This window comes from Dama dama, chromosome 22 (genome assembly GCF_033118175.1).
Source record: "Dama dama isolate Ldn47 chromosome 22, ASM3311817v1, whole genome shotgun sequence".
Taxonomy (NCBI): Eukaryota; Metazoa; Chordata; class Mammalia; order Artiodactyla; family Cervidae; genus Dama; species Dama dama.
The window spans coordinates 18,040,583-18,065,363 of NC_083702.1; the positions used below are offsets into that span (position 1 = coordinate 18,040,583).

At 42.7% G+C, this 24,781-nt stretch overlaps 1 protein-coding gene across 1 annotated transcript in view; it reads right to left on the reverse strand.

Moving 5' to 3' along the window:
* The window catches only part of LOC133043706 (antigen WC1.1), a 50,573-nt gene extending 32,819 nt beyond the window's left edge, over positions 1 to 17,754 (reverse strand). Inside the window, exons 1-4 of the mRNA XM_061124858.1 lie at positions 17,657 to 17,754; positions 11,356 to 11,676; positions 1,098 to 1,406; positions 689 to 1,006 (exon numbers count right to left, since the gene is read on the reverse strand). Coding sequence (XP_060980841.1) covers positions 689 to 1,006; positions 1,098 to 1,406; positions 11,356 to 11,676; positions 17,657 to 17,729 — 1,021 coding nt within the window. The 5' untranslated portion in view covers positions 17,730 to 17,754. The remainder of the gene's footprint in view (positions 1 to 688; positions 1,007 to 1,097; positions 1,407 to 11,355; positions 11,677 to 17,656) is intronic.
* Between the last annotated feature and the right edge of the window lie 7,027 nt (positions 17,755 to 24,781).

Below are 24,781 nucleotides of genomic sequence, written 5' to 3' on the forward strand. Positions count from 1 at the left end.
TTTGATTAAGAAAATGAAAATAAAAGACCAAGGGTTAAACATGGAAAATAAGTAATACATATATGCATACAAAGACATTGTCATGATAAGTTGTAGTATCATATAAATAACCCAGATTTATACTGTCAGTAGAATGGGTCAGTACATGGCCATGTGATCATTCAAAGCATACTCTACAGTAAAAAAAAAAAAAAAAAAAGTGCTACAATAAACAGCATCATGTGTGAATCCCAAACATAATTTTGAGTCTACGAAATTAGATACAAAAGATGAAATATACTGCATCATTTTAAATAAAGTTCAAACATTGATAAAACTTTCTATGTTAGCAGAAATTAGCTAGGTGATTTTCCCTTTAGAGGAGGGAAGACACAGTTACTAGGGACAATAGTGACTGTAGTGCTGGGGACAATGTCTTTGTCGCTCTGGATTGGGGTTCATACTGAGGTCTATACTTACTGCTCCTACATTGTTTTCTATGATTTTATGTAAGCAGGATGTTGCTTAAAAATATATTATTCAACTTCACACTTCTTGCCCTGGGCTGAAAATGGAATGAACAATGAGAAGATCCATATTTCACCACAAAATATGTGACTTTGAAGCCAGTTTAACCTCACTCTATATTCTTGGAGACATTTCAATCCAAGGGCATCGTGAGTACCAGTAGCCTTTCCCTCTCTCTTACCTGAGCAGATCACAGAGGCCGTGTTGCCATGGGAACAGTCAGGTCCACCCAGGGCAGTCACAGGGCAACTCCACAGGAAGAATTCTGCCCCTGAGCAGTGAAATACGGATGTTAAGATCTGATCTCCTCCTTCCACCAAGTGTGGTCCTCTGGGGGTGGAGATGGCGACTCCACAGCCGAGCTGACGACAGACAACATTGGCATTGGCCAGACTCCAGTGGGAGGCACAGGGCGCTCTCCATCGTCCAGAAATGTTTATCTCCACTTGCCCCTCACACTGAGAGGAGCCGTTTGTCATGAGCCGGACTTCTGAGTATGCTGGTAGAAGAAGACAGGATTTCAGCAAAATCACATACTTTTCTTACCCCAACAGAGAGTGCAGGGAGGTTAGTCCTGACCTGCATCTCACCTGAACAGACAACCTGAGCAGCTCCACGGTGGTGACACGTGCCCCCTGGACAGGGCACTCTGGGGCAGACCCGGAGCTCAGGCTCCTGCCCCTCACACCTGAACTCTTCAGCCCATACCCAGCCATCAGACTCTCTGAAGGACACGTGTCCCAGGACAGACACAGCCTTGCCGCACCCCAGCTCTGCACAGATGACCTGGGCAGTGGGGAGTGTGAAGTTCCCATCAGACACTGGGGTCCAGGCTTCTCCAGAATGCACTTCTACTCGCCCTGAGCAGGGTCCATCCCCTCCAGCCAGACGCACAAATCCTAAGAGGAAACAACAACAAAACCAGTGAGTGTTCGTGGTACTGACTTGGCAACTGGAAACCGCACCTCACAGGCAGTGGTGTGAAAGTTTTTCTTTTTAGGATTGGAGCATGAAGAGAGTCTTTGACAGTTATTGTCATAATTGAATTTTCCTGAGCAGCTTTCTGAAGAGAAATCCAGAAGGATTACAAGGTCAGTTTGGAATGGTTGAATCCCAAGAACATACACTTTGAGACTGGTTAGAAATGTGAATTCTTTGGTCTAGGAGCCTGGAAACTACAGAGCCCAATTTATATCATTGGAATGGCTGAATACTGGAAACATGTTTTGGCATTGGTTGGAGAAATGAATTTCTCATTTAGCAGCCTAGGGCCTATATACAGATCCAAGGACACTGTATAATATTCAGGCACTTAAACTTGAACGTAGAGATATGCAGAACAGACCCACCCAAAGGGACATGGGTTATGAGGTTAGAGACCTAGCATCCAGACAAGCTTAGAAAGCTTTCATGGGACTTGTGGGGCTAATATTCTGACCAGTTTTCTCTCCCAGGAGCTAGTCCTCATGTGACTTAGGTTAGGGAAAGTCCTGAGGCTGGATCCATGAGGGCATGCCAACCTGTAGGCAAGTGACGGCTCCAGAGAAGAAATATGGACACTATCACTAATTCACATATATGTCATCACATCTTGTCTTTCTGATGCTTTTTCATGCCAAAATATTCCATGAATTCCTTCAGCGACCTCAGCGGGAAAGAAAATGAGTTAAGAAAACCCAGAGTGTCATAGAGAGAGAGTCTCAGCCATCTCTCTTGAAATACTAGGATTTGTCAAAGAATCTGGGGGAGAGTGTGCTCTCAGTGGGTGTGTACCGGACAGCTGAGTTTCCAGATCGTCTCCTATTAATGGTTTTTCTTCTCAAACAGGAATCGTAGAAAATGCTAAGGGCTGATAATAAATGATGTTAATACTATCATTGTACTAATTCTAACCACAGAAAAATTCTTTTCAAGCACACGTAGAATATTCTCCAGGCTAGCTTACAAATAAGTCTTAACAAATTCAAAAATATTAAAAATAATTTCAAGCATCTTTCATGACCATAATGGAATGGAACTAAAATTCAATAATGATCAGAAAACAGGAATTCATGAATATATAAAAATTAAACCACACACTCATATTTTAAGATTGTTTTCCTATTTCTATAAAGAATGCTATTGGGATTTAGATAGGAATTGCATTAAATCTGTAGATCACTTTGAGAAGTACAGGCATTTTTACAACATTGATTATTTCAGGCCAGAAACACAGAATGACTTTCCATTGATCATACTGTCTAATTTCTTTCATGAATGTTTTATAATTCTCAAAGAAGATGGCATGTTGCCAAAAAGAAGGAGGAAGAAGGAGGAGGAGGAAGAAGTGACCAAGCAAGCCATAATTTGGAGCCTCAATTTGAAAAAGTCTCAATATGGATAAGACATGTAAATATTTGTGGGAAACACTTGTTGAATAGGTTGTTAGCATATTACATCACCCTCTGCTCCTCTCATTTACTACCTAAGATGCTATCCTTTCTCATTTCTCCCACTTTAGACAAGCAAACACCATTTTAAAAGATACAGATGGATGGGAAAAAAAATCAGAAAGGGTAGCTACTGCTGAAGGAGGAGGATGTAGGTGGGGCATATGGCAGGCAAGGTGGGATCAAGGAAGTTTTGACATTAAAGGAGGAAAACCAAAAGAAAAGTTCATCATTTGGTCATCAAAGGAACACATTTTGAACTGAATGAAGATAACCCAATGAAAAGACATTATTTGATTCATCATGGATAATTCCCTGATTTCTAGGTGTGTTCTGATTGTTTATTTCTAAAGTTCTTCCTGATAAAGGACTGTTTAGTGATGCCCAACATCCAACCAAAAAATTATTAGAATTTGCAAAAGAGAGAAATTTAACCCATAACACATTTTTAACAAGCAATCATTTAAAGTAGGTTCAGAAATTACAGAAATGATTGAATTGGCTGAAGAGCTCCTTAAACTCCTAATATCAATATGCTTAATGAAGAATAAAAATAAACAGGGAGAAAAACTAGGAAAAATAGACAAATGAGATTTCTGAAACTGAATAATACAGTATTGGGATGAACAATTATTTGGATTAATTACACAAGAGTCTAGACATTGCAGAATAAAAGAATTGGGAAGTGAAACACAGCAGTAGCGACTATCTAAACTGAACCAAAGAGAGTAAAAAGGCAGAAAAATATGAATGGAAACTCAATGGCATGTGGGATAATATCAAAATATATAAAATATGTGTATTTGGAGATTCAGAATAAGGGATGTGCAGGAAAATGTTAAGAAAAGATGAATGAAATTTTCCTAAAGTTATTGAAGGCTGTAAACCCACTCACCCAAAAAGCTAAACAAAACCCAAACAAGATAATGAAACCATTCTCAGAAAACTTGACAATGTAATTACTGAAATTCAACAAACTAAACAAAAATATCTTAAGAACAGCCAGGAAAGTTTGACACATTATATACAGGAAACAAAAGGATAAGTATTATTTACTGACTTTGTTGGAGGCAATAAAAGTCAGATAACAATGTAAAAATGTATGTAAAGTATTGAGGCTGAGCATTTGTTAACCTAGAATTTAATAACCTGTGAAAATATTTTTCAAAACTGAGTGAAAATTAAAAATGATTTCAGGTCAATGAAAGATGATAGATTTGGAGGCCACCAGACACACACTACACAAAACTATCTCAGAAAGTTCTTCAAGCGAAAGGGAGATGACAGCAGAAGAAAACAGGGATCCTCTCAAAGCTGTAGAGATTGTCCTAAGTGCTGATTCTCTATTAGAAGATTTAAGGCAAAAGTATTAGCAAAAAAGTATAAGATTCATAATAAATTTATAAGTAGAATGTATGACAATGATAGCACTAATGACAAGAACAGGAAAGTGGAAGAAAAGTATAGTGACTGACATTGCATGTTGTGATATAATATCATTTCAAGGTAAAATGTAACTAAAGATTAATAATTCAACATTGGGCTTCTCAGGTGGTTCAGTGCTGAAGACTCCACCTGCCAATGCAGAAGACGTGGGATCGATCTGTGGTTTAGGAGGGTCCCACATACCACGGAGCAGCTAAGCCCGTGCACCACAACTAGTGAGCCTGTGCTCTAGAGCCCAGGGGCCACGACTACTGAAGCTTGTGTGCCATAGAGCGTGTCTTCCACAACAAGAGAGGCCACCACAATGAGAAGCTCCTCGCTCAACTAGAGAGTAGCCTCTGATCTCCGCAACTAGAGAAAAGCCCATGCAGCAATGAAGACCCAGCACAGCAAAAAATAAAAATTATTTTAAGAATTAAAAACAGTTAAACATTATAATCACCTAAAAATCTGATATGATTAATAAACCAATCGAGTATTTAAACTAAAATGATAAAATATACTAGAAGATTAAAATAAGAACAAAGATATAACAAATAGCAGGCAAGTACATTTAAACTCAATTATATCAATAATTATATTAAATGTAAATCATTTAAGTACTCCAAATAATAAACAAAATAATCAGACCAGATAAAATAAGAAAACATAGCATACTGTCTACAAACATATATATGTTTAAATATAAACACAGAAACATACTAAAGAGGTAAAAATTACATACCATGAAAACACAAATCAGAGAAAACTGTATATAATATCTAAATTAATATCATACAAAGTCAGACTATAAGACAAAGAGTGCATTCAGAGAAAGAAACATTTATGATAATAAAATACAAAATAAATTATATAGTATCAAAACTGGTGGGTTAAAAATAAAGTGATGCTTAGAAGAAAATTTAGAGCCTTGACATTTCCTTGATGATTATGTTAGAATAAAAATAGAAACAGAAGGAAATGATCCAAGACTCCACCTCAAGAATCTACAAAAGCAACAGCAATCATAACTGAAAAAGAGGAATGAAAACTGAGTATAGAAATCAATTAAGAAGAAAGCAAATATGCAATCAAGAAAATCAATAGAGTCCATGAATGATTCTCTTAAAAATAACATTAACACTGATAATCTTCTAGCAAAACCAATTAAGAAAAAAGAGGGAACACATTAACAGCACCAGTAACAAAAGGAGGAATATTATTGTAGATTTTCCCAACATCTAAAGATACGAGATATGAACCAGTGTTACTAATTTCAAAATTTTTGTAAAATGGGCCAAGTCCTTGAAAACACATTACTTGTGAAACACAACTCACCAAAATTTGATACAAAAAAAAGAGAAAAATATGAATAAACATATTTGTTAAATAGAATCCATATTATAAAAATTTTCCACTAAGAAAACTGCCAGCTACAAATGCTAGCTCTTCCACAGAGCTCAGAAATGACTCCCATAAGAAAAAGGAAAAGAGGGAGGGAAGGAACGAGGGCAGGAAGGAAGTGTTTAACACAGAGGCTGTGGTGAACCTACGAATTAACCTGCATCTTTCCAACCCTCCCCTCCTGCAATCCTTGCGTCTTCATCCCTTCACCATTTTGCATTTCAGTACTGTAGTCCCTGGTGGCTCAGAATATAATCAAGACTCTGACTGCAATGCAGGAGACCCAAGTTTGATCCCTGGGTGAGGAAGATCCCCTAGAGAAAGAAATGGCAAAGATAAGGTGTCCATAGGTTCGTGGATTTATCTCTGGGCTTTCTATTCTGTTCCATTGATCTATATTTCTGTCTTTGTGCCAGTACCATACTGTCTTGATGACTGTGGCTTTGTAGTAGAGCCTGAAGTCAGGCAGGTTGATTCCTCCAGTTCCATTCTTCTTTCTCAAGATTACTTTGGCTATTCGAGGTTTTTTGTATTTCCATAGAAATTGTGAAATTCTTTGGTCTAGTTCTGTGAAAAATACCGTTGGTAGCTTGATAGGGATTGCATTGAATCTATAGACTGCTTTGGGTAGAATAGCCATTTTGACAATATTAATTCTTCCAATCCATGAACACGGTATGTTTCTCCATCTGTTTGTGTCCTCTTTGATTTCTTTCATCAGTGTTTTATAGTTTTCTATGTATAGGTCCTTTGTTTCTTTAGGTAGATATACTCCTAAGTATTTTATTCTTTTTGTTGCAATGGTGAATGGTATTGTTTCCTTAATTTCTCTGTCTGTTTTTTCATTGTTAGTATATAGGAATGCAAGGGATTTCTGTGTGTTAATTTTATATCCTGCAACTTTACTATATTCATTGATTAGCTAAATCAAAACCACAATGAGGTACCATTACACGCCAGTCAGGATGGCTGCTATCCAAAAGTCTACAAGCAATAAATGCTGGAGAGGGTGTGGAGAAAAGGGAACCCTCTTACACTGTTGGTGGGAATGCAAACTAGTACAGCCGCTATGGAAAACAGTGTGGAGATTTCTTAAAAAACTGGAAATAGAACTGCCATATGACCCAGCAATCCCACTTCTGGGCATACACACTGAGGAAACCAAATCTGAAAGAGACACGTGCACCCCAATGTTCATCGCAGCACTGTTTATAATAGCCAGGACATGGAAGCAACCTAGATGCCCATCAGCAGATGAATGGATAAGGAAGCTGTGGTACATATACACCATGGAATATTACTCAGCCATGAAAAAGAATTCATTTGAACCAGTCCTAATGAGATGCATGAAGCTGGAGCCCATTATACAGAGTGAAGTAAGCCAGAAAGATAAAGAACATTACAGCATACTGACACATGTATATGGAATTTAGAAAGGTGATAACGATAACCCTATATGCAGAACAGAAAAAGAGACACAGAAATACAGAACAGACTTTTGAACTTTGTGGGAGAATGTGAGGGTGGGATATTTCAAAAGAAGAGCATGTATACTATCTATGGTGAAACAGATCACCAGCCCAGGTGGGATGCACGAGACAAGTGCTCCGGCCTGGTGCACTGGGAAGACCCAGAGGAATCGGGTGGAGAGGGAGGTGGGAGGGGGGATCGGGATTGGGAATACATGTAAATCCATGGCTGATTCATATCAATGTATGACAAAACCCACTGGAAAAAAAATATTAATAAAAAAAATTTAAAAAAAAAAAAAAAGAACTGTCTGGTGTACTAGAAAAAAAAAAAAAGAAATGGCAACCCACTCCAGTATTTTTGCCTGGAGAATCCTATGACCCATGGGGTTGCAAAGAGTAGGACAGGACTGAAGCAACTTGGAACCCTTGCACCATGGTCCTTCACAATTTCTGTGTCCCCTTCCAAATCTTCCTCCTGAAGCCCATGAAATCTCATTATTTCAAACAAGCTTCTCTACATTCTTCTTGGGTCATTTTTTCTACTCTAGATTTCTCCTAAACATGGTACTTCACTTCCAACAATCCACTACTGAGGCTGAAATTTCTCTTCCATACCTGACTCCTAAGGTTGAGCAGAAGAAACTCCAAGAGTTCAATTTTGATTAAGATAATGAAAAGACATGCTATTCTAACCTTATCTCTGCTACATCACTACCACTTTGACTTATCTTCGCATCATTAAAACATGTCTGAAAATACAGAAAAGACAGACCAAGGGGAGGAAACTAGTGACAAAAAGAGAAATAGAAGGAACCTGGAACCAGTCATAAAAATGTGAGAGCCTAAATAAGAGCCACTTCATGCGAAGAGTTGACTCATTGGAAAAGACCCTGATGCTGGGAGGGATTGGGGGCAGGAGGAGAAGGGGACGACAGAGGGTGAGATGGCTGGATGGCATCACCAACTCGGTGGACATGTGTTTGAGTAAACTCTGGGAGTTTGTGATTGACAGGGAGGCCTGGCATGCTGTGATTCAAGGGGTCACAAAGAGTCGGACACGACTGAGTGGCTGAACTGAACTGAACTGACTGAAGTTAGAGCAATGGTAGTCAGGGAGTACAAACCACAATCAGTGTTTAAATATCAGAGCACTTTCCAATTCTCTACTTTTAAGTGTATCCTAACTGGAATTAATATCAAGACATCAGTATTCTTAGGAGGTAACATTGGGAGTTCTAATTTCACACAAAGTTCCAACATCACACACTCCATTTTCATCCAGATGCTGATTTATCAAAATAAGGTAGAGACACCTGTAGTGTCTCCACAAATGAGTCTGCAATTGGAACCATGATTAGGACATTGTGACAATGAGGAAGGTTACTTGAGATGCCAGAAAACAGGTTTGTTTAAAATAAAAGTTTCTAACTAAAATTCAAATGCACCTTGAAAATAATTATTTTCAATAAGAATAATAAAGACAATGGAAGAAAACGTTCTGAAGAGATGGATAGGTTTATAACATAAGTGCTGTAACGGTTTCACAAATGCCTACTTACCAGGCAGTCTTGTATGTCAGTCATACCTCAATAAAGCACTTTTTTAAAAAGAAAAGAATTGTCTTAAGGGCCTCAACTAGAAGCACCAAAGATCTGCTGAAGGTGAGATTAGAAAAGGTCACTTTTCCAATGATCTTCCTCAACATAAACACCCAAGAGCTATTTCGTTGTGGCTGCAAAGGACCTACTGCAGGTGTCCTCAGGGCTCCCCTGTCCCACCATCTCATTAGATGGGATGATATTATCCTAAGAGCAGCCTTCTACCTTAGGGAATTCACTGTGATATCTAGCAATATCTTCCTCCAGTCCAGGTGTTCTGCTGTGATTAATAACCTGGACATCAAATCCACCATTGTGATCACAACTAGAAGCATCACTGTCAAATACTGTGAGCACCCACTCACACCCTAGTTTCACTGCTGTCTTTACTGCATCCACCTCGGTATAGGTCAAATATATTTAGATAGCACTGAGCACATCTTAGGAGTCACTTCAGGTCCTCTTAGCTTCAATTCAGTTCAGTTCAGTTCAGTCGCTCAGTTATGTCTGACCCCATGAATTGCAGCATGCCAGGCCTCCCTGTCCATCAGCAACTCCCAGAGTTTACTTTAACTCATGTCCATTCAGTTGGTGATGCCATCCAACCATCTCATCCTCTGTTTCCCCTTCTCCTGCCTTCAATCTTTCCGACATCAGGGTCTTTTCAAATGAATCAGTTCTTCGCATAGCAGGGCCAAAGGATTGGAGTTTCAGCTTCAGCATCAGTCCTTCCAATGAATGTTCAGGACTGATTTCCTTTAGGATGGACAGGTTGGAGCTCCTTGCTGTCCAAAAAACTCTCAAGAGTCTTCTCCAACACTACAGTTCAAAAGCATCAATTCTTCGGTGTTCAGCTTTCTTTATAGTCCAACTCTCACATCCATACAGGACTACTGGAAAATCCATAGCTTTGACTAGATGGGTCTTTGTTGAAAAAGAAATGTCTCTGCTTTTTAATATTCTGTCTAGGTTGGTCATAGCTTTTCTTCCAAGGAGCAACTGTCTTTTAATTTCATGGCTGCAGTCACCATCTGCAGCGATTTTGCAGTTTAAAACAAAAGTCTGTCACTATTTCCACTGTTACCCAATCTATTTGCTAGGAAGAGATGGGGCCAGATGCTATGGCCTTAGGTTCTGAATGTTGAGTTTTAAGCTAACTTTTTCACTTTCCTCTTTCACTATTGTCAAGAGGCTCTTTAGTTCTTCACTTTCTGCCATAAGTGTGATGTCATCTGCATATCTGAGGTTATTGATATTTCTCCCGGCAATCTTGATTCCAACGTGTGCTTCATTCAGTCCAACATTTATCATGATGTACTCTGCATATAAGTTAAATAAGCAAGATGACAATATCCAGCCTTGACTTACTCCTTCCCCGATTTGGAACCAATCTTCTGTTCCATGTCCGGTTCTAACTGTTGCTTCTTGACTTGCATACAGATTTCTTAGGAGGCAGGTCAGATGGTTTGGTATTCCCATCTCTTGAAGAATTTTCCAGTTTGTTGTGATCCACACAGTTAAAGGCTTTGGCATAGTCGATAAAGTAGAAGTAGATGTTTTTCTCAAACTCTCCTGCCTTTTCAATGAACTAACGGATGTTGGCAATTTGATCTCTGGTTCTTCTGCCTTTTTAAATCCAGCTTAAACATCTGGAAGTTCATAGTTCATGGATCACAGCCTTGTCTAACTCAATTAAACTATGAGCCATGCCATGTAGGGCCACCCAAGACAGACGGGTCTTAGTGGAGAGTTCTGACAAGATGTGGTCCACTGGAGAAGGAAAGGCAAACCACTTCAGTATTCTTCCCTTGAGAACCCCATGAACTCTTAGATTCGCTGCCTCTTATACGTGATGTGCATCAGCTACTGTGTTGTAAATTTCAAGACTTCATTTTCCTGCTCCCTCAACATCCCTACAAATGTGATGTTAGCTCCCCACTCGGTTGGTCAAGTGCACCATTGGGATGAGAATGTTCCCTGCCACAAGTCCCACTTCTGGCCTCCTCTGCCTGTGACCTAAGGACATTTAAATGCACCATTGAATTTCTCTCACACCTTTTCCTTGTGCAAGTGCACCATGACATCCAGTATTGTCATTTGTTCATGGGTCTTCACAGGCCTTTCAGGGGTCACCATTGCTTGGTTGAGCCTGTTCTATTGGCACATCCCCCACTTACCAACCTGATGGAGTATGGTGACTCTGACTTTTAGGACCTATGAAGATGATAAACCTTGTTGCCCACAAGTCTCCTATGAACCGTCCCCAACAATGTAGTCGCACCCTACTGACGAGTCAAAGAAAACAGAACAATTACCATGATGAGACCACGTCACAGAAGTCGAACCCAGAAGCTGTATCTATATGAAACTTTTGCCCTCACCTCTGCCTCCTGTGACACATCACACAGACCCTTCACCCAAGTATGTTCTAAAGGCTGTATCCATAATCTCGAGTCATTCTGGTGGTAAGACGGAGGCTTTTCCTGCTAGAGATCCCTGCACAGACCAGACAGGGCTTACCTGAGCAGACTACTCCAGCATCCCATTTATGGGTATAGCTATCATTACGATAGTCTTTAATGTTAGAATGCTTACAGTCACTGACAGCTGACTCTACCCCTTTACATGAAGTATACAAAAGCCAAATGGGGCCAAGCCCTGGTCCAAAATAAGCTTCGTTAGGAATACCAACGGCAGTTCCACACCCCAGCTGTCTGCACACTACAGATGCATCCTTCAAGCTCCAGTTGAAATCAACCACTGTGCCCCATTCTCCTTGATGCTTTACTTCCACTCTCCCCTCACAGCGGTGGGCTCCATCCTTCAGCCTCACCTCCAGATCTGCAAGAGAGACACAGACACAGGACACAGGAAAGACTTTAGGAGACTTGCAGTGGTGTAAGTATTTAAAATATTAACTCTCTGAGGAGCAAAAAAGTGCATGGGATATAGTATTTCCTGACCTCTGTGGTATAAACAGTCCTCCAAGGCCAACTTTAAGCTCCCAATGTGCTATCACTGAACACGGAGCAGGAAGGGAGGTACCAGATATTTCTCAGGAGCCTGTAGAACCAGCTCCAGGGACACCACCAAGGACAGGCCGTCAGAGACTCTGGATGCTGCCCTTCTCGTAGAAGTGCCCAAGGCTACTAGGCCCAGCTTCCCCATCTTAGTTACAGCTCATGTCCCGGGATCCAGGGAGGAATCCTCCTTATCCTTCCCTTTACATAAGGAGCACCTTATCCAGCTTAGGAACAGAGGGCTGGGGTAACAGGCTCTAAAATGTCCTGGTTATTCCTGCCATCTAGGGTTCATGTCCTTGTGTAATTCCACACTCAAATGTACCTAACAACATGCATCTAACAAATGGAATTTGACAAAAGTGATCACATGTCACTTTAGCGATTAACTTATAAAACGACTCTGGTTTCTGCATATAAAAATGAGTTCCTGTAATAACATCATAGATGGAGACATTACTAGTGTTTAGTTCAGTTCAGTTCAGTAGCTCAGTCATTTCAGATTCTTTGAGACCCCATGGACAGCAGTATGCCATGCCTCCCTGTCCATCACCAACTCCTGGAGTTTACTCAAACTCATATCCATTCAGTCAGTGATGCCATCCAAGCATATCATCCTCTGTCATCCCCTTGTCCTCCCACCTTTAATCTTTCCCACCATCAGGGTCTTTTCAAATGAGTCAGTTCTTTGCATCAGGTGGTAAAAGTATTGGAGTTTCAACTTCAGCATCAGTCCTTCCAATGAATATTCAGGACTAATTTCCTTTAGGATGGATTGGTTCAGCAACATTTAAAATTCTCTTTTTATGAGCACATGGAAATAGTAATACTTCCTTGCCTATTTGAAGTTAAGCGTAACCATGTTATCTGGCTCATTCAATGAAGTGGGAGAACAAATGATGTCACTTCCACATAGAAACATTTAAGAGCCAATATATTTTTACCACAGCAAATACTGAAACCTTGTGTTGCAGTGGGAGCATAATAAAGTGGTGGAGCATTCAACAATCTGAGTGCTTGAAGAATTATGATAGCAGAGTCCTGCCAAAGTAAACAGAACATGTTATATAAGGATAAATTTTGGGTTTTTGTTACTATAACATACCTAGCTTACTTTTACTAAAACGGAAAATAACATAAGAAAATTGACAAAGAGAAAAGTACTAAGATACACACAATGTATATAAAATTGAGAAACATCTATATTAACATCTAAATCCCCGAGATCAAAAAGAGATGCCAGGGTAGAGTAAACTGAAGCCTTAGAATTACTGAGAGAGATAAAATGCCAATCTAAAATTCTACACTCAAAAATATTCTCTCAAAGAATAAAGACCTCAAACGTGTCATTATCAAAATGCTGCTGTACAAGACAGCAGCCTCAATCCTCTTAAAAAAAGACCAAAAGTTCGACAGTGATCAGGAATAAAAACAGCTCCAGAAAGATCTGGAGTACTCTAAGACGTTTGACCACGCCAAATACTGTCATTTTGGTGGCATCATTCCATCCTTCAAACCAGCATCACTCAGTGTCAAGGGTACCAGGAGAGTTCCTCTTACCAGAAGAGTAAGAGCAGGCTGAATAACCAGTGTCCCTAGCCTTTGGGGGCACCATATGAAAGTCCTGCTTCAGGTTCACTTCCCGCAGACCTGCAAAGCTGACCCAGTCTTATAGAGATGGCTAGGCAAAAGAAAGAAGAGCAAAGGACCAATAGCAACCACATGGCAGGAAAAATCACAGTTCACAGTGACCTGCTCTGCAGACAGATGCAGCAGATTTTACCCCTGAAAGAATAAATAACCAGCACAGATAATGATTTTCCAGTAGTCATATATGAGAGTGAGAGTTGGACCACAAAGAAGGCTGAGCACTGAAGAAAGGATGCTTTCAAACTGTGGTGCTAGAGAAGACTCTTGAGAGTTCTTTGAACAGCAAGGAGATCAAACCAGTCAATCCTAAAAGGAATCAACCCTGAATATTGATTGAAATGACTGATGCTGAAGCTGAAGCTGCAATACTTTGACCACCTGATGCAAAGTGCTGACTCATTGGAAAAGACCCTGATGCTAGGAAAGACTGAAGGAAAAGGAAAAAGGAAGCACAGGATGAGATGGTTAGATAGCATCACCAGCTCAATGGACATGAGTTTGAGCAATGAGCCGTTGTTGGTCTTGGCCTTTGCTGCCTTCCTAGGCCTTCCCACAACATGAGCACCTGCAACCATCATCTCCCCCACAGAGGCACCTACAACAGGCCCCCAAATCCAAATGTGTGCACACCATTAGCTCTGGCCATCACCACTGCTGGTCATGATTCCGAGGCTCAGGAACCAGATGTGCTGCTGAGGACACCAACAACCATTCCAGTGATGGCAGACACCCTGCACCACTTGCCAAACACAACACAGTTATCAATGCTGTGAATGTCAGCAGCCTGAGCCAAACGGATCTCATGCCCTCCCAGACTCAGTGCCACCTTATGCCTCTGCATTTGGCACCCTGCATTACATTCCAATGTGCTGCTACCCAGAAGTGAAAGGCTTTCTCTACTGAAATCAGGACATAGATTCTGGTAGAGGTGACTGCTTTTCTAAATGTGCAGACATCTACAAGAGAGTAAGACATCAAGAAGAATCAGGGAAACAAATTCCCACCAAAAGAATACAGTAAACCTCCGGTAACATGTTCAAAGTAATGGAGATCCAAGAATTGCCTGACAAAGAATTCAAAATAATGCTTCAAATGATGCTCAGAGAGTTCCAAGAGAACTCAAATATTTAACGATACCAGGAAAAGGATACAAATTAAATAAGAAGAGCAAAAGACATACAAAATATATTTTTTAAAAAAAGACTAACCGGATATTTTGTGATTTCCTGATAGCTCAGTTGGTAAAGAATCCACCTGCAATGGAGGAGACCCTGCTTCAGTTCCTGGGTCAGGAATATCTGCTGGAGAAGGAATAGGCTACCCACTCCAGTATCTTGGTCTCCTCTTGTGGCTGGTAAAGAATCAGTATGCAATGCAGGAGACCTGGGTTCCATCCTTGAGTTTGGAAGATCCCCTGGAGAAGGGAAAGACTACCCACTCCAGTAAGGCCTGGAGAATTCCATAGACTGTGTATCCATGGGGTCACAAAGAGTCAGACATGACTGACTGACTTTCACTTCTACAATTCTTCAACCAGATATTCTGAAGCTGAATAATAAATGGATGGGCTTCCCAGGTGGCGCTAGTGGTAAAGAACCTGTCTGCAAGTGCAGGAAATGTAAGAGACTCGGGTTCGATCCCTGGGTCCGGAAGATCACCTGGAGGAGTGCATGACAACCCACTTCAGTATTCTTGCCTGGAGAATACCATGGACAGAGGAGCCTGCTGGGCTACAGTCCATAGCATCACAAAGAGTCAGCCATGACTGAGGCGACTTAACATGCACAATACATTGAGTAAACTGAAGAATTCAACACAGAGATTCAACAACAGACTTGACGAATTGAAAGAAAAAGAAGAAAGAATCAATGTGTTAGAAGAAAGATTAGTTGAATCCAAACAGAGGAGCCAAAAGAGAATGAAAGGAATATAGAAAGCCAGTGAGAATTAAGGACCCCATAAAGAGAAACAACGTATGGACTGGAGTCACAGCAGAAGAAGTGAAGGAGAAAAGAATTAAGGGCTGAGGACTTCCCTGGTGGTGTAGCGGTTAAGAATCCACCTGCCAATGCAGGGGACATGAGTTCAATCCCTGGTCCAGGAAGATTCCACATGCCGCAGAGCAACTAAGCTAGTGAGCCACAGCTACTGAAACCAATGCACCTGGAGCCTGTGGTCTGCAGCAGGAGAAGCCACTGCAGTGAGAAGCCTGCGCACTGCAGCGAAGAGTAGCCCCTGCTTACTGCAACTGGAGAAAGCCTGCATGCAACAGGGAGAGCTAGCACAGCAAAAAACAAATAATTAAAAAAGAAAGAAAGAAAGCCAGTGAATTTCCAAACCTGGGGAAAGATCTGAACATCTAAGTTCAAGAAGCTAATAAGTCACCCCAAAACTTCAATCCAAAACAACCTTCTCCAAGACTCACAGAATAAACTGTCCAAATGCAAAGACAGAGAGAGAATTCTCTAAGGTCTAAAGAGAAAAAAAATTCTATCATGCAAGAGAACTCCCCTAAGGAGATCAGCGGATTCGTCCAAAGAAACCTTGCAGACCACGACAGAAGGATTGATGACGTACTCCACTCTCACTCAGGGGGAAGCAGCTCCCAGGGAGGGACAGGAGAGGGCATGAGAGAAAGAGCTCCCTACAGAGTCACAGCACCTCCTGGGAGGGGAAAGGACTGTCTCAGGCCCCCAGCATGACAGGAAACATCACAGGGAGCGGGGCAGGGACTTGGGAACTTATACATGTGGGGCTGCACATCAACTGATCTTTACAGACAAGAGGGACAAGTCGTTCATTGGAAGGACTGGTGTTGAAGCTGAAACTCCAATACTTTGGCCACCTGATGCGAAGAGCTGACTCATTTGAAAAGACCCTGATGCTGGGAAAGAGTGAAGGTGGGAAGAGAAGGGGACAACAGAGGATGAGATGGTTGGATGACATCACCGACTGAATGGACATGAGTTAGAGTAAACTCTGGGAGTTGGTGATGGACAGGCAGGCCTGCCTGGCGTGCTGCGGTCAATGGGGTTGCAAAGAGTCAGTCACGACTGAGCGACTGAACTGAACTGAACTGGACAGACAAGAGGACCCCTCTCCTGGCTTTGGGTTTCTTTGCTCCCTAATGGACACCTGGTGGGAACAGGTGAGGCCAGCAGGCAGAGCCTCTCACAGAGCCCAGTGCTGGACAGACACGGCAACAAGCAGATGGGAGCCGGGGATGGGGGAGAGGAGGCAGAGAGAGAGGCAGGCAGGTGTAAGATTATCTCTGATCCAGTTACATGGAGCGGCAATGACACCCAGCCCTGTGGACACCCTGTGTGCTTCACAGACCAATAGACTCAGTACCTGCTCAGCAGCTCCATTCCTCTCACACAGACAGGCTCCACCTCCCCTCACACATACACACACACACACACACACACACACACACACAGGTTCACACACTCCCCCATACACACATATTCTCTCTCACACACACAGCCTCACACAGCCTCACACACTCCTCACACACCCTCACTCACCCACACTCACCCACACATACTCCTCACACACCTTCATACATAACTTGCACACTCCTCACACACTCCACAAACACATGCACTCTTCACACCCTCACACACACAATTTCTTCACATACACACACACCCTCACACACACACACACACACACACACTCTTCATACCCTCACACACACACACCCTCACACACTCCTCACCTGCACACATACACACACACAATCACAGAGCCTACAGGAGTGAAGACACAGGAAACACGGGGACCCAGGGGCAGTGCTCACACACCAGGCATCGGCAGCATATGGGAACAGCCCAGAGTCCCACCTGAGCTCAGTCACTGGACCTTCCACACACTGGGAGACAGAGGGACTCCTGGAAGCTCCCTGAGAAAAGGGAGACAGTGGAGGGACTCAGGGTGATCCACCTTGGTCCAGACCAAACCTCACTGCTCTGTATAATCTGCTTGTACGACCAGTGGACCCCCCACAGGATAGGGACCAGTATTCACAGTCAGTGAGGTTCCTTTTGGGTCAAAAACACTGAGGCTCGGCTCCAGAACCCCAAACATCTTTCCCTTCACCACGGCGTCCACTCCCTGCTGTGGACCCAGGACAGAGGGGCAGCACTTACCTTGACCACCCACCATGGTGCCGAGGAGGAGGACACAGAGTCCCTGGAGGGCGAGGTGTCTGCCCAGAGCCATCCTAACCCCACGTCCTCAAGGTCACAGTCCCAGCTGCAGGATCAGCCTATGAGGAGGCGTCAGGGTGCCGACCAGGGTCTATATAGACCGTCCCCTACATCCTCCCTCCTGAGAGCCAATAGCAACACCTTTCACCATTTTAGGCACTATCGGAGGCTGCATCTGCCACTTTCTGAAGCTCAGACACCAATGAGCTTCTGAATCTTCAACATCTCCTTATATGAGCAACACGGTCCTTTGACCTCCCACTTCGGTGGTCCTGAGAGCTGGGTCCCACCACTGGGACTGGGGTAGAAAAAATTCATCGAAAAGCATGAGTGCCTTTCTCTCCCCTGATCACCCTGGTCGATATCTGCAGACTGTGAGATCTCACAGGGTCTGGGTGTGGAATCTGTTGATCCATGGAGAATAACTTTTGTAGAATCAAGTATTGATCTTCCCTGGCACTGAGCTCAGGCTGGAAGCAGAGAACTACAAGAAGTCTTGAAATACAAGAGTATTTATCAGGTCAGCAGAAAATGAGGACCAGGAGTATAGGAATTCACAGGTGACTGTGAAGGCAAGAAGTGAGACCCATCAAACTGGGGGGATCAGATTGCATGTCTTTTCCCGCCTCTCAGAATGATCTGGAGATTGAGTCCTGGAGCTCATGCCAACAAGTTCAGTCGTGTCTGACTCTTTGCAACCCATGGACTGTACCTTACCAGCCTCCTCTGTGCAATAGATTTCCCAGGCAAGATTACTGGAGGGGGTTGTCATTTCCTTCTAAAGGGATCTTTCTGACTCGAGGATCAAACCCATGTCTCCTGCATTGGCAGGTGGGTTCCCTATAGGGACATTCAGACATGTTAAATCTCTTTCCCTTTATTGCATTTCATTTTATGTCAAGTATCTCTTTCAGCTGGTCACTAAATGATGCTGACAGAGAGAAAGAGATTGCTATTAAAGGAAACAAAGAGAAAGGAGGAGTCGTCATTCAACTCTAGCCCACCAAAATAGGAGCAGGGATCTCTAGAAGAAAACATGGGGCTTCACTGCTAACTCAGCAATAAAAGTCTGCCCACCAAACAAGAGACTTGGATTCGATCCCTGGGTCGGGAAGATCCCCTGGAGAAGGAAATGGCGACCCACTCCAGTATTCTTGCCTGGAGAAAATCCGTGGACAGAAGGGCCTGGCTGGATACAGTTCATCGTGTCGAAATAAGTTGGACACGACTAAGTGACTAAACAACGAAAACAAAATGAAAATTATAGCTTAGAAAGACTAAAGTTTTCTAAACTTCTCATGTACCCCCTTTATATGCTGAGAGTATGGTTTGGTAAGATTCAGAATACATTTGTATTATAAACCATAACTAAAGAAGACGCAAAATATAATTTAAGGGAACAGCTCCAGAGAGATGAAGAAATAGAAAGTCTTCTGTTACATGATCTCTGCAGGCCAAGGCCAAAGAAGGGTTAAGGGAAGCAGAGAAGAGAAGGGAGTTCATGCTGCCTGAAACCACCAATGAACCCACCTCCTCTGCTCTGCATTTAAGACGAAAGGTGGTGGCAAGAATGGAATCCCAGGTGGGTTGATGGGACAGATCCAAGCAGAAGGGATGGTGTCCAATGTAGCCATTGCTGACTTGTTCTGTGTCCACTCAACATAGAAGTTCCCAGATGCTCCCCCAGAAGGTACCCCTGGGATGAATAGAGAGACTGAGAAGGGCCATAAGTGATGCAAGATAGAGCTCCCTCATTGAAATTCAATGTCACTAATGTGCTGCCCCCTTTCCTCATGCCCCCTCAGGCTCAAGATTCCCATGATGCAGCCCTGTGGTCCAAACAAGCCAATGAGGCCCCCTCACCCTGACTCCCTCTTTTCAGCACAGAAGTAGAAGGAAGCATCTGTGACACACAGGCCCCAGAGTCCCCACCGGAGTTCAGAGACAGCTTCGTGAGCCACCCATGGCCCACATTAAGGTCTCAGCCTGGCCAACACCCAGGGCAGCTGCAGGTTAGTCCACAGCCCTGTCATATCCCCCACCAGAGGGACCCCTCATCCCAGTCAGCAGACAAAACTTCTCTGTCCCGCCATGCCCGTCCTTCCTACTTGAGATTTGGGAGAAAAGACAGTTGACCCATGCTTTTCTTCCTCTAAACATGCTAATGTTTACCAATTATTTATGCAAGAATCACCTCCTTGTCATCTGGTCCTCTCACTCTCAAGCCCCATGACTGTACCTGACCCTGTCTCCTTCTATATCTGGAACTTTAACACATTAATGATAAAAATTATTATAAATATCAAAACCAAACTTTAAACTCAGTTGCTGATGTAAGGCAGGATCTGCTCAGCCACTTAGAATTGATGCTCTACCCCCTCTGGGCCCAGAGTCATCATTCCTTACCCAGTTATGGACTCCACACCGTCACCAGAAACCACTGGACAGACACCTGGAACACAGTACGTGCTTCCTGGGGTTCAGTCATCCCTCCCACAGGATGACACACGGATGCGTTTAGTGAACCAGGTACACATGGTCTCACCTTGGGATGGAGATCTCACAGGTAAGATGCTGTTAGCGGCTCCAGACCCTTTTTAGAAAGGGATGAGCTATAAGGAGTGGCAAATTCAGGGCTGGCAGACTGTCCCCACAGCACCCTCTATCCCAGAGCTGGGGGTGCAGGGTTACATGGACCAACTCATCCTCTGATGAAGCTATATCTTCTCTGAGACATAAGGAAATCTTAGTGTCTCATCTTATCAAAGATTTGAAGGAGGAAAGTTTTAGGGAGGACACTAACCCAGCTGTGTCCACAATGAACATGAGAGAGTGCAGTAGAGGGGTCAGGAGAATAGACTCGGGAGCCAGACTGCCTGGTCTTGACTCACAGTTTAGCTCCATGCCAGTGTGGGCTTTGAACAGGGTTCTTACACTCTCTGCTTACTAAAAGGAGGGTTATGATCCTACCAAGATGACTGATTTTGCTGAGGATTAAGTGACTTGGCATTAGTATGTGGTATTATACACTAGTTAACAGTAGTACATGTCCTGATGCTGATGTGATCAGCCGTGGCCAACACCTTGCGAGCCCATGCCAGGTTCTGCTGTCCATGGAATTTTCCAGGCAAGAACAGTAGCACATAGTAGTAGTATTATGTACTACTGTTAACTAGCTTTCCTGATGGCTCAGATGGTAAAGAATCTGCCTGCAATGCAGGAGATCTGAGTTCAATCCCTGGGTCAGGAAGATCCTCTGGAGAAGGAAATGACAACCCACTTCGGTATTCTTGCCTGGGAAATCCCATGGACAGAGAAGCCTGGAGGGGCTACAGTCCATGGAGTCACAATGAGTTGGTCACAGCTGAGCAACTAACACACACACACACACACACACACACACACACACACACACACACACACACAGTGTTAGAGAAGCAGAGTTAGGGCATCTCCCACCATCTCATCCCAGGAATCCCAGGACTCAAGAACAGGAATTCAATTCTGTTACCTGGAGCTTTGACTGCGGCTGTCAGAACTCTCACAGGAACCACATGCTGTGATAGTCCTTGGTGCCAACCAGAGTTGTGAGTCTCCCACACATCACTCCTTCTCTCTGTGACCCATGTAACTGCTCAAGAAGCTCGACCTTACCATTGGTGAGCTTTTGTGAATTAAGTTGATAACTTGCTTATTTTACTTTATAAACTCGAATGTACTTGGTAAAACATTTTGTGTCTAATTCACTTCCATATCCCTAATGCTTGGCTAACTAAAAATCGTAAATGATGTCTCTTGTATACCTGAATGAATGAATGTCAGCCTGGTAGTTTACACAAATCATTTCAATCAAAAAGAAATCTTTTGAGAAATAACTTAACTTGTTGTGAGGATGTAACAGCACATTGCAAACTGCATCATTTGTTTTAATGATATTTCAATACCATTAAATGGTCTGAGCTATACATGGTTCACTTCAACACCTGTCTGCAATGAATGCAGTAAATTTCAATATCTAGAAACAACCTAGCCCCAGTACAAGAGCAGTGCTGCGAGAGCCAGCTCTAAACATGTATAAACGCTGCAAGTTTCTTTCTATATCTGAAGATAAAAAAGACAAACCACAGCACCCTGACAGGTGAAGACCCTGGAGCCTCCTGTTCTGGTCTTAATCAGATATGGCCAAGTGGTCAGGATGTTTATGTATTTATCATTTGGCACATTTTCAATTCAAACCACACACAACTGTAACAGGAAGAAATTTTGTTATAAAAAAAATTAAAACATCTTCCATGATGAATTAGAAGTGCAGAAGTAAAGAGCAGAAAGAATCTTGTTCTTTTACTTAGGCTAACTATTTGTCCTTATGGATTCTAAAGCAATAAAACATGTAGCATTATTGTTCCCAAAAAACCATAAGAATATTGTCGTCAGAGGTTCAGTAATCTCTTTGCTAGAAAAGTTAATAACTAAACCTGCTTGCTTGAGGAAAATTTCCTCAGGACCAATCAGAGTGAGTAAAATAGAAAACATTATTAAATTAAAAAAGAGGTATACCACTCTATAGGAAAATTATTAACTGAGTTGTTACACCAAAGCATTGGAGACCCCCTTCACCATCTGTGTTCCTTGCATGGATGGGACCAGGGTTCGTGAAGACTCCTTTACCAAAGACCACTTCATCACAAGGGCATGAAGGAAAGAGCAAAGTCATGAGCTGGCTGAGGTCCAGCCCATCATCTCTGTTCAGCCCTTCACAGTCTATAACCAGTATCATCTAACAAAGAGTGTGGCACTGAATTGGCCTCATTCATTCCTCCATAGTGCAACATCAGATATCCAGAGACCAGAGCAGATCAAAGCTGCTAAATCAAAGACAAGCAGATTCTAAGTGGAGAGCATGCAGACCAAGGGCCCTTCCCTGCTGCTGTTGGAAAGGAAGAAGCCCTCCCACCCCAGACACCATCTGCGGGAGGAGAGACAAGAAGATGCCTCCTTAAATAGAGGAAAATCAGTCTCAGCAGGGAGCTTGAACTAGAAATGACAAGACAGTTATTACATTGAACCTGAGCTAAGTTGAGGGATAAATTTTAACTGGGAGAGTCTGTGTTAACATTATGGCACTATCAATCCACACAAACATCCCTTGCTAGTGCACAAGATGAACTCAGTGATAAAAACAGGCAATATTACATTTATGTATATTTGAATTCTAGAGGACACAGTTTTAAGCCCATTTGAGAAAGAAAATTCATAAATCTTCTCCTGTTTTTAAATGCACAGAGTTGTCACCTCTGTGAATTCTAATTCCTCCAGCTCAAAATTACTGGTGTGTTTATTTAATCTGTAAAACCTTGCTCACTGTCTCTAAAGTGGGGGCTTCTTGAGAGCAAGTATTGTGTCTTACTCTTCAATATCTCTTTAAAGTCAAGTAAAGACACATATAGAGAGCTTAACAAATAGTGGATAAATAAGGAAATGAATGCAAAAACAAATGCTGAAAATCACCCTGCAGTTAGTGATACCGAGTGGGGAGGGAGGTGGGGGGAGGGGAGACACGACTCTGACTACTCCCGCTCAGCACAGACAGAAGTGGAGTAAGGAGTCAGAGACACACCAGATGAAGGAACCAGATACAAAAGGCCTTCTTCAAATCTCACTCTGGGGAGGGTCTGATCACAGTTAATTTCTGCACAAAATTGTACCTCAGAAACTTCACCAAGGCAAGAAAAAACTGACAGCATTGCTACCAAGGATGTGGCGTTAATAGTAATATTCATCAAATAGCTGTTTTTCTATCTCCCAGTGACTCATTCTGGCCAATGAAACGTGGGTGTTGTCACCTGTGTCACTTCCGAGTAGAGGCGTGAAAACCCCTGTGACTCTCTAGTTTCTCTCTTTGCTGCCCCAGAAGCTGCATGTTCCACGTGGTACACGTGTAAGCTAGTGGAGCCTCACTGACCACAGTAGGTTTGCAGGTTGGTAATGAATGTGTGTCTGCATGTGTGTGTTCCTTCTGAGATTTCGGAGTCAGTTGTTCCAGCATCAGAACAGAGCCTATCTGAAGTCTTGAAAGTAAGACAAAATCTGTCACGTGGAGCAGGTACTTTCCTGGATCTCCTCTTCCTTCTGTGTCTTCATGCCAAGCTGCTCCCTCAGGTCTCACCTTGCTTCCTCTCTGGGGCTTGGCTGGTTCCCAGTCACCGTCTCTGACTGACCGACAGCTCGATCTAAGCTTCTGTTGGGCAGCACCCGCCCCTGGTGCAGCTCCTCTGCCCTCTCCTTCAGTCTGTGCTGACAGCTGTGCTTCCATTTCCCCAGTTTCGTCTCTGAGCATCTCGGCCTTCATCCTTAGACAGCTCTCCTTTGCTCTGAGTTAGTCAGTTCATCATCTATGATCTTATTTTTACATTACACCAATCCTGTACTAATGAAAACGAAGCATGTACTTTCTAAACCTCTTCAGTTTCTTATTATTTCCTGAACAAATCTGATTCCTGGATGTAGTGTTCTATGTAGTTAATTAATTTCTTCACCTTTGGGTAAGAAATAATTTTGCTGAATTTTTTTTCCCTCAACTGAAGACAATGGCACATTCAAAGCCTAACTCCTTGTGACCATGTTACTGAAAGTTATGTGTGTGGGGTCTGGCTGCTCACTGCTTAAAAGCCAGTAAACAGGTCAGGTTGGTGGAAAAGAAAGTTTGCTTTATTTCATACACTGGCAACTGGCAGGGACAGTGCCAGATATGTCCAAAGGCCGACTTTCACCACCCATGACAAGCAGGGTGTGAGAGTTTTAAGACAAAGTGGTAGGGGGGTTACATGCAAAAATAGTACAGTCATCTTCAGATTGGTCATCAGTGGTCTGATTAGCATCATCTTGGTTGTTTTCAATTCAGTTCAGTTGCTGAGTTGTGTCCGACTCTTTGCTACCCCATGGACTACAGCATGCCAGCCTTCCCTGTCCATCACCAACTCCTGGAACTTGCTCAAACTCATGTCCATTGAGTCGGTGATGCCATCCAAAACATCCATTGGTTGTTTTAGGTACAGTTAATCTTTA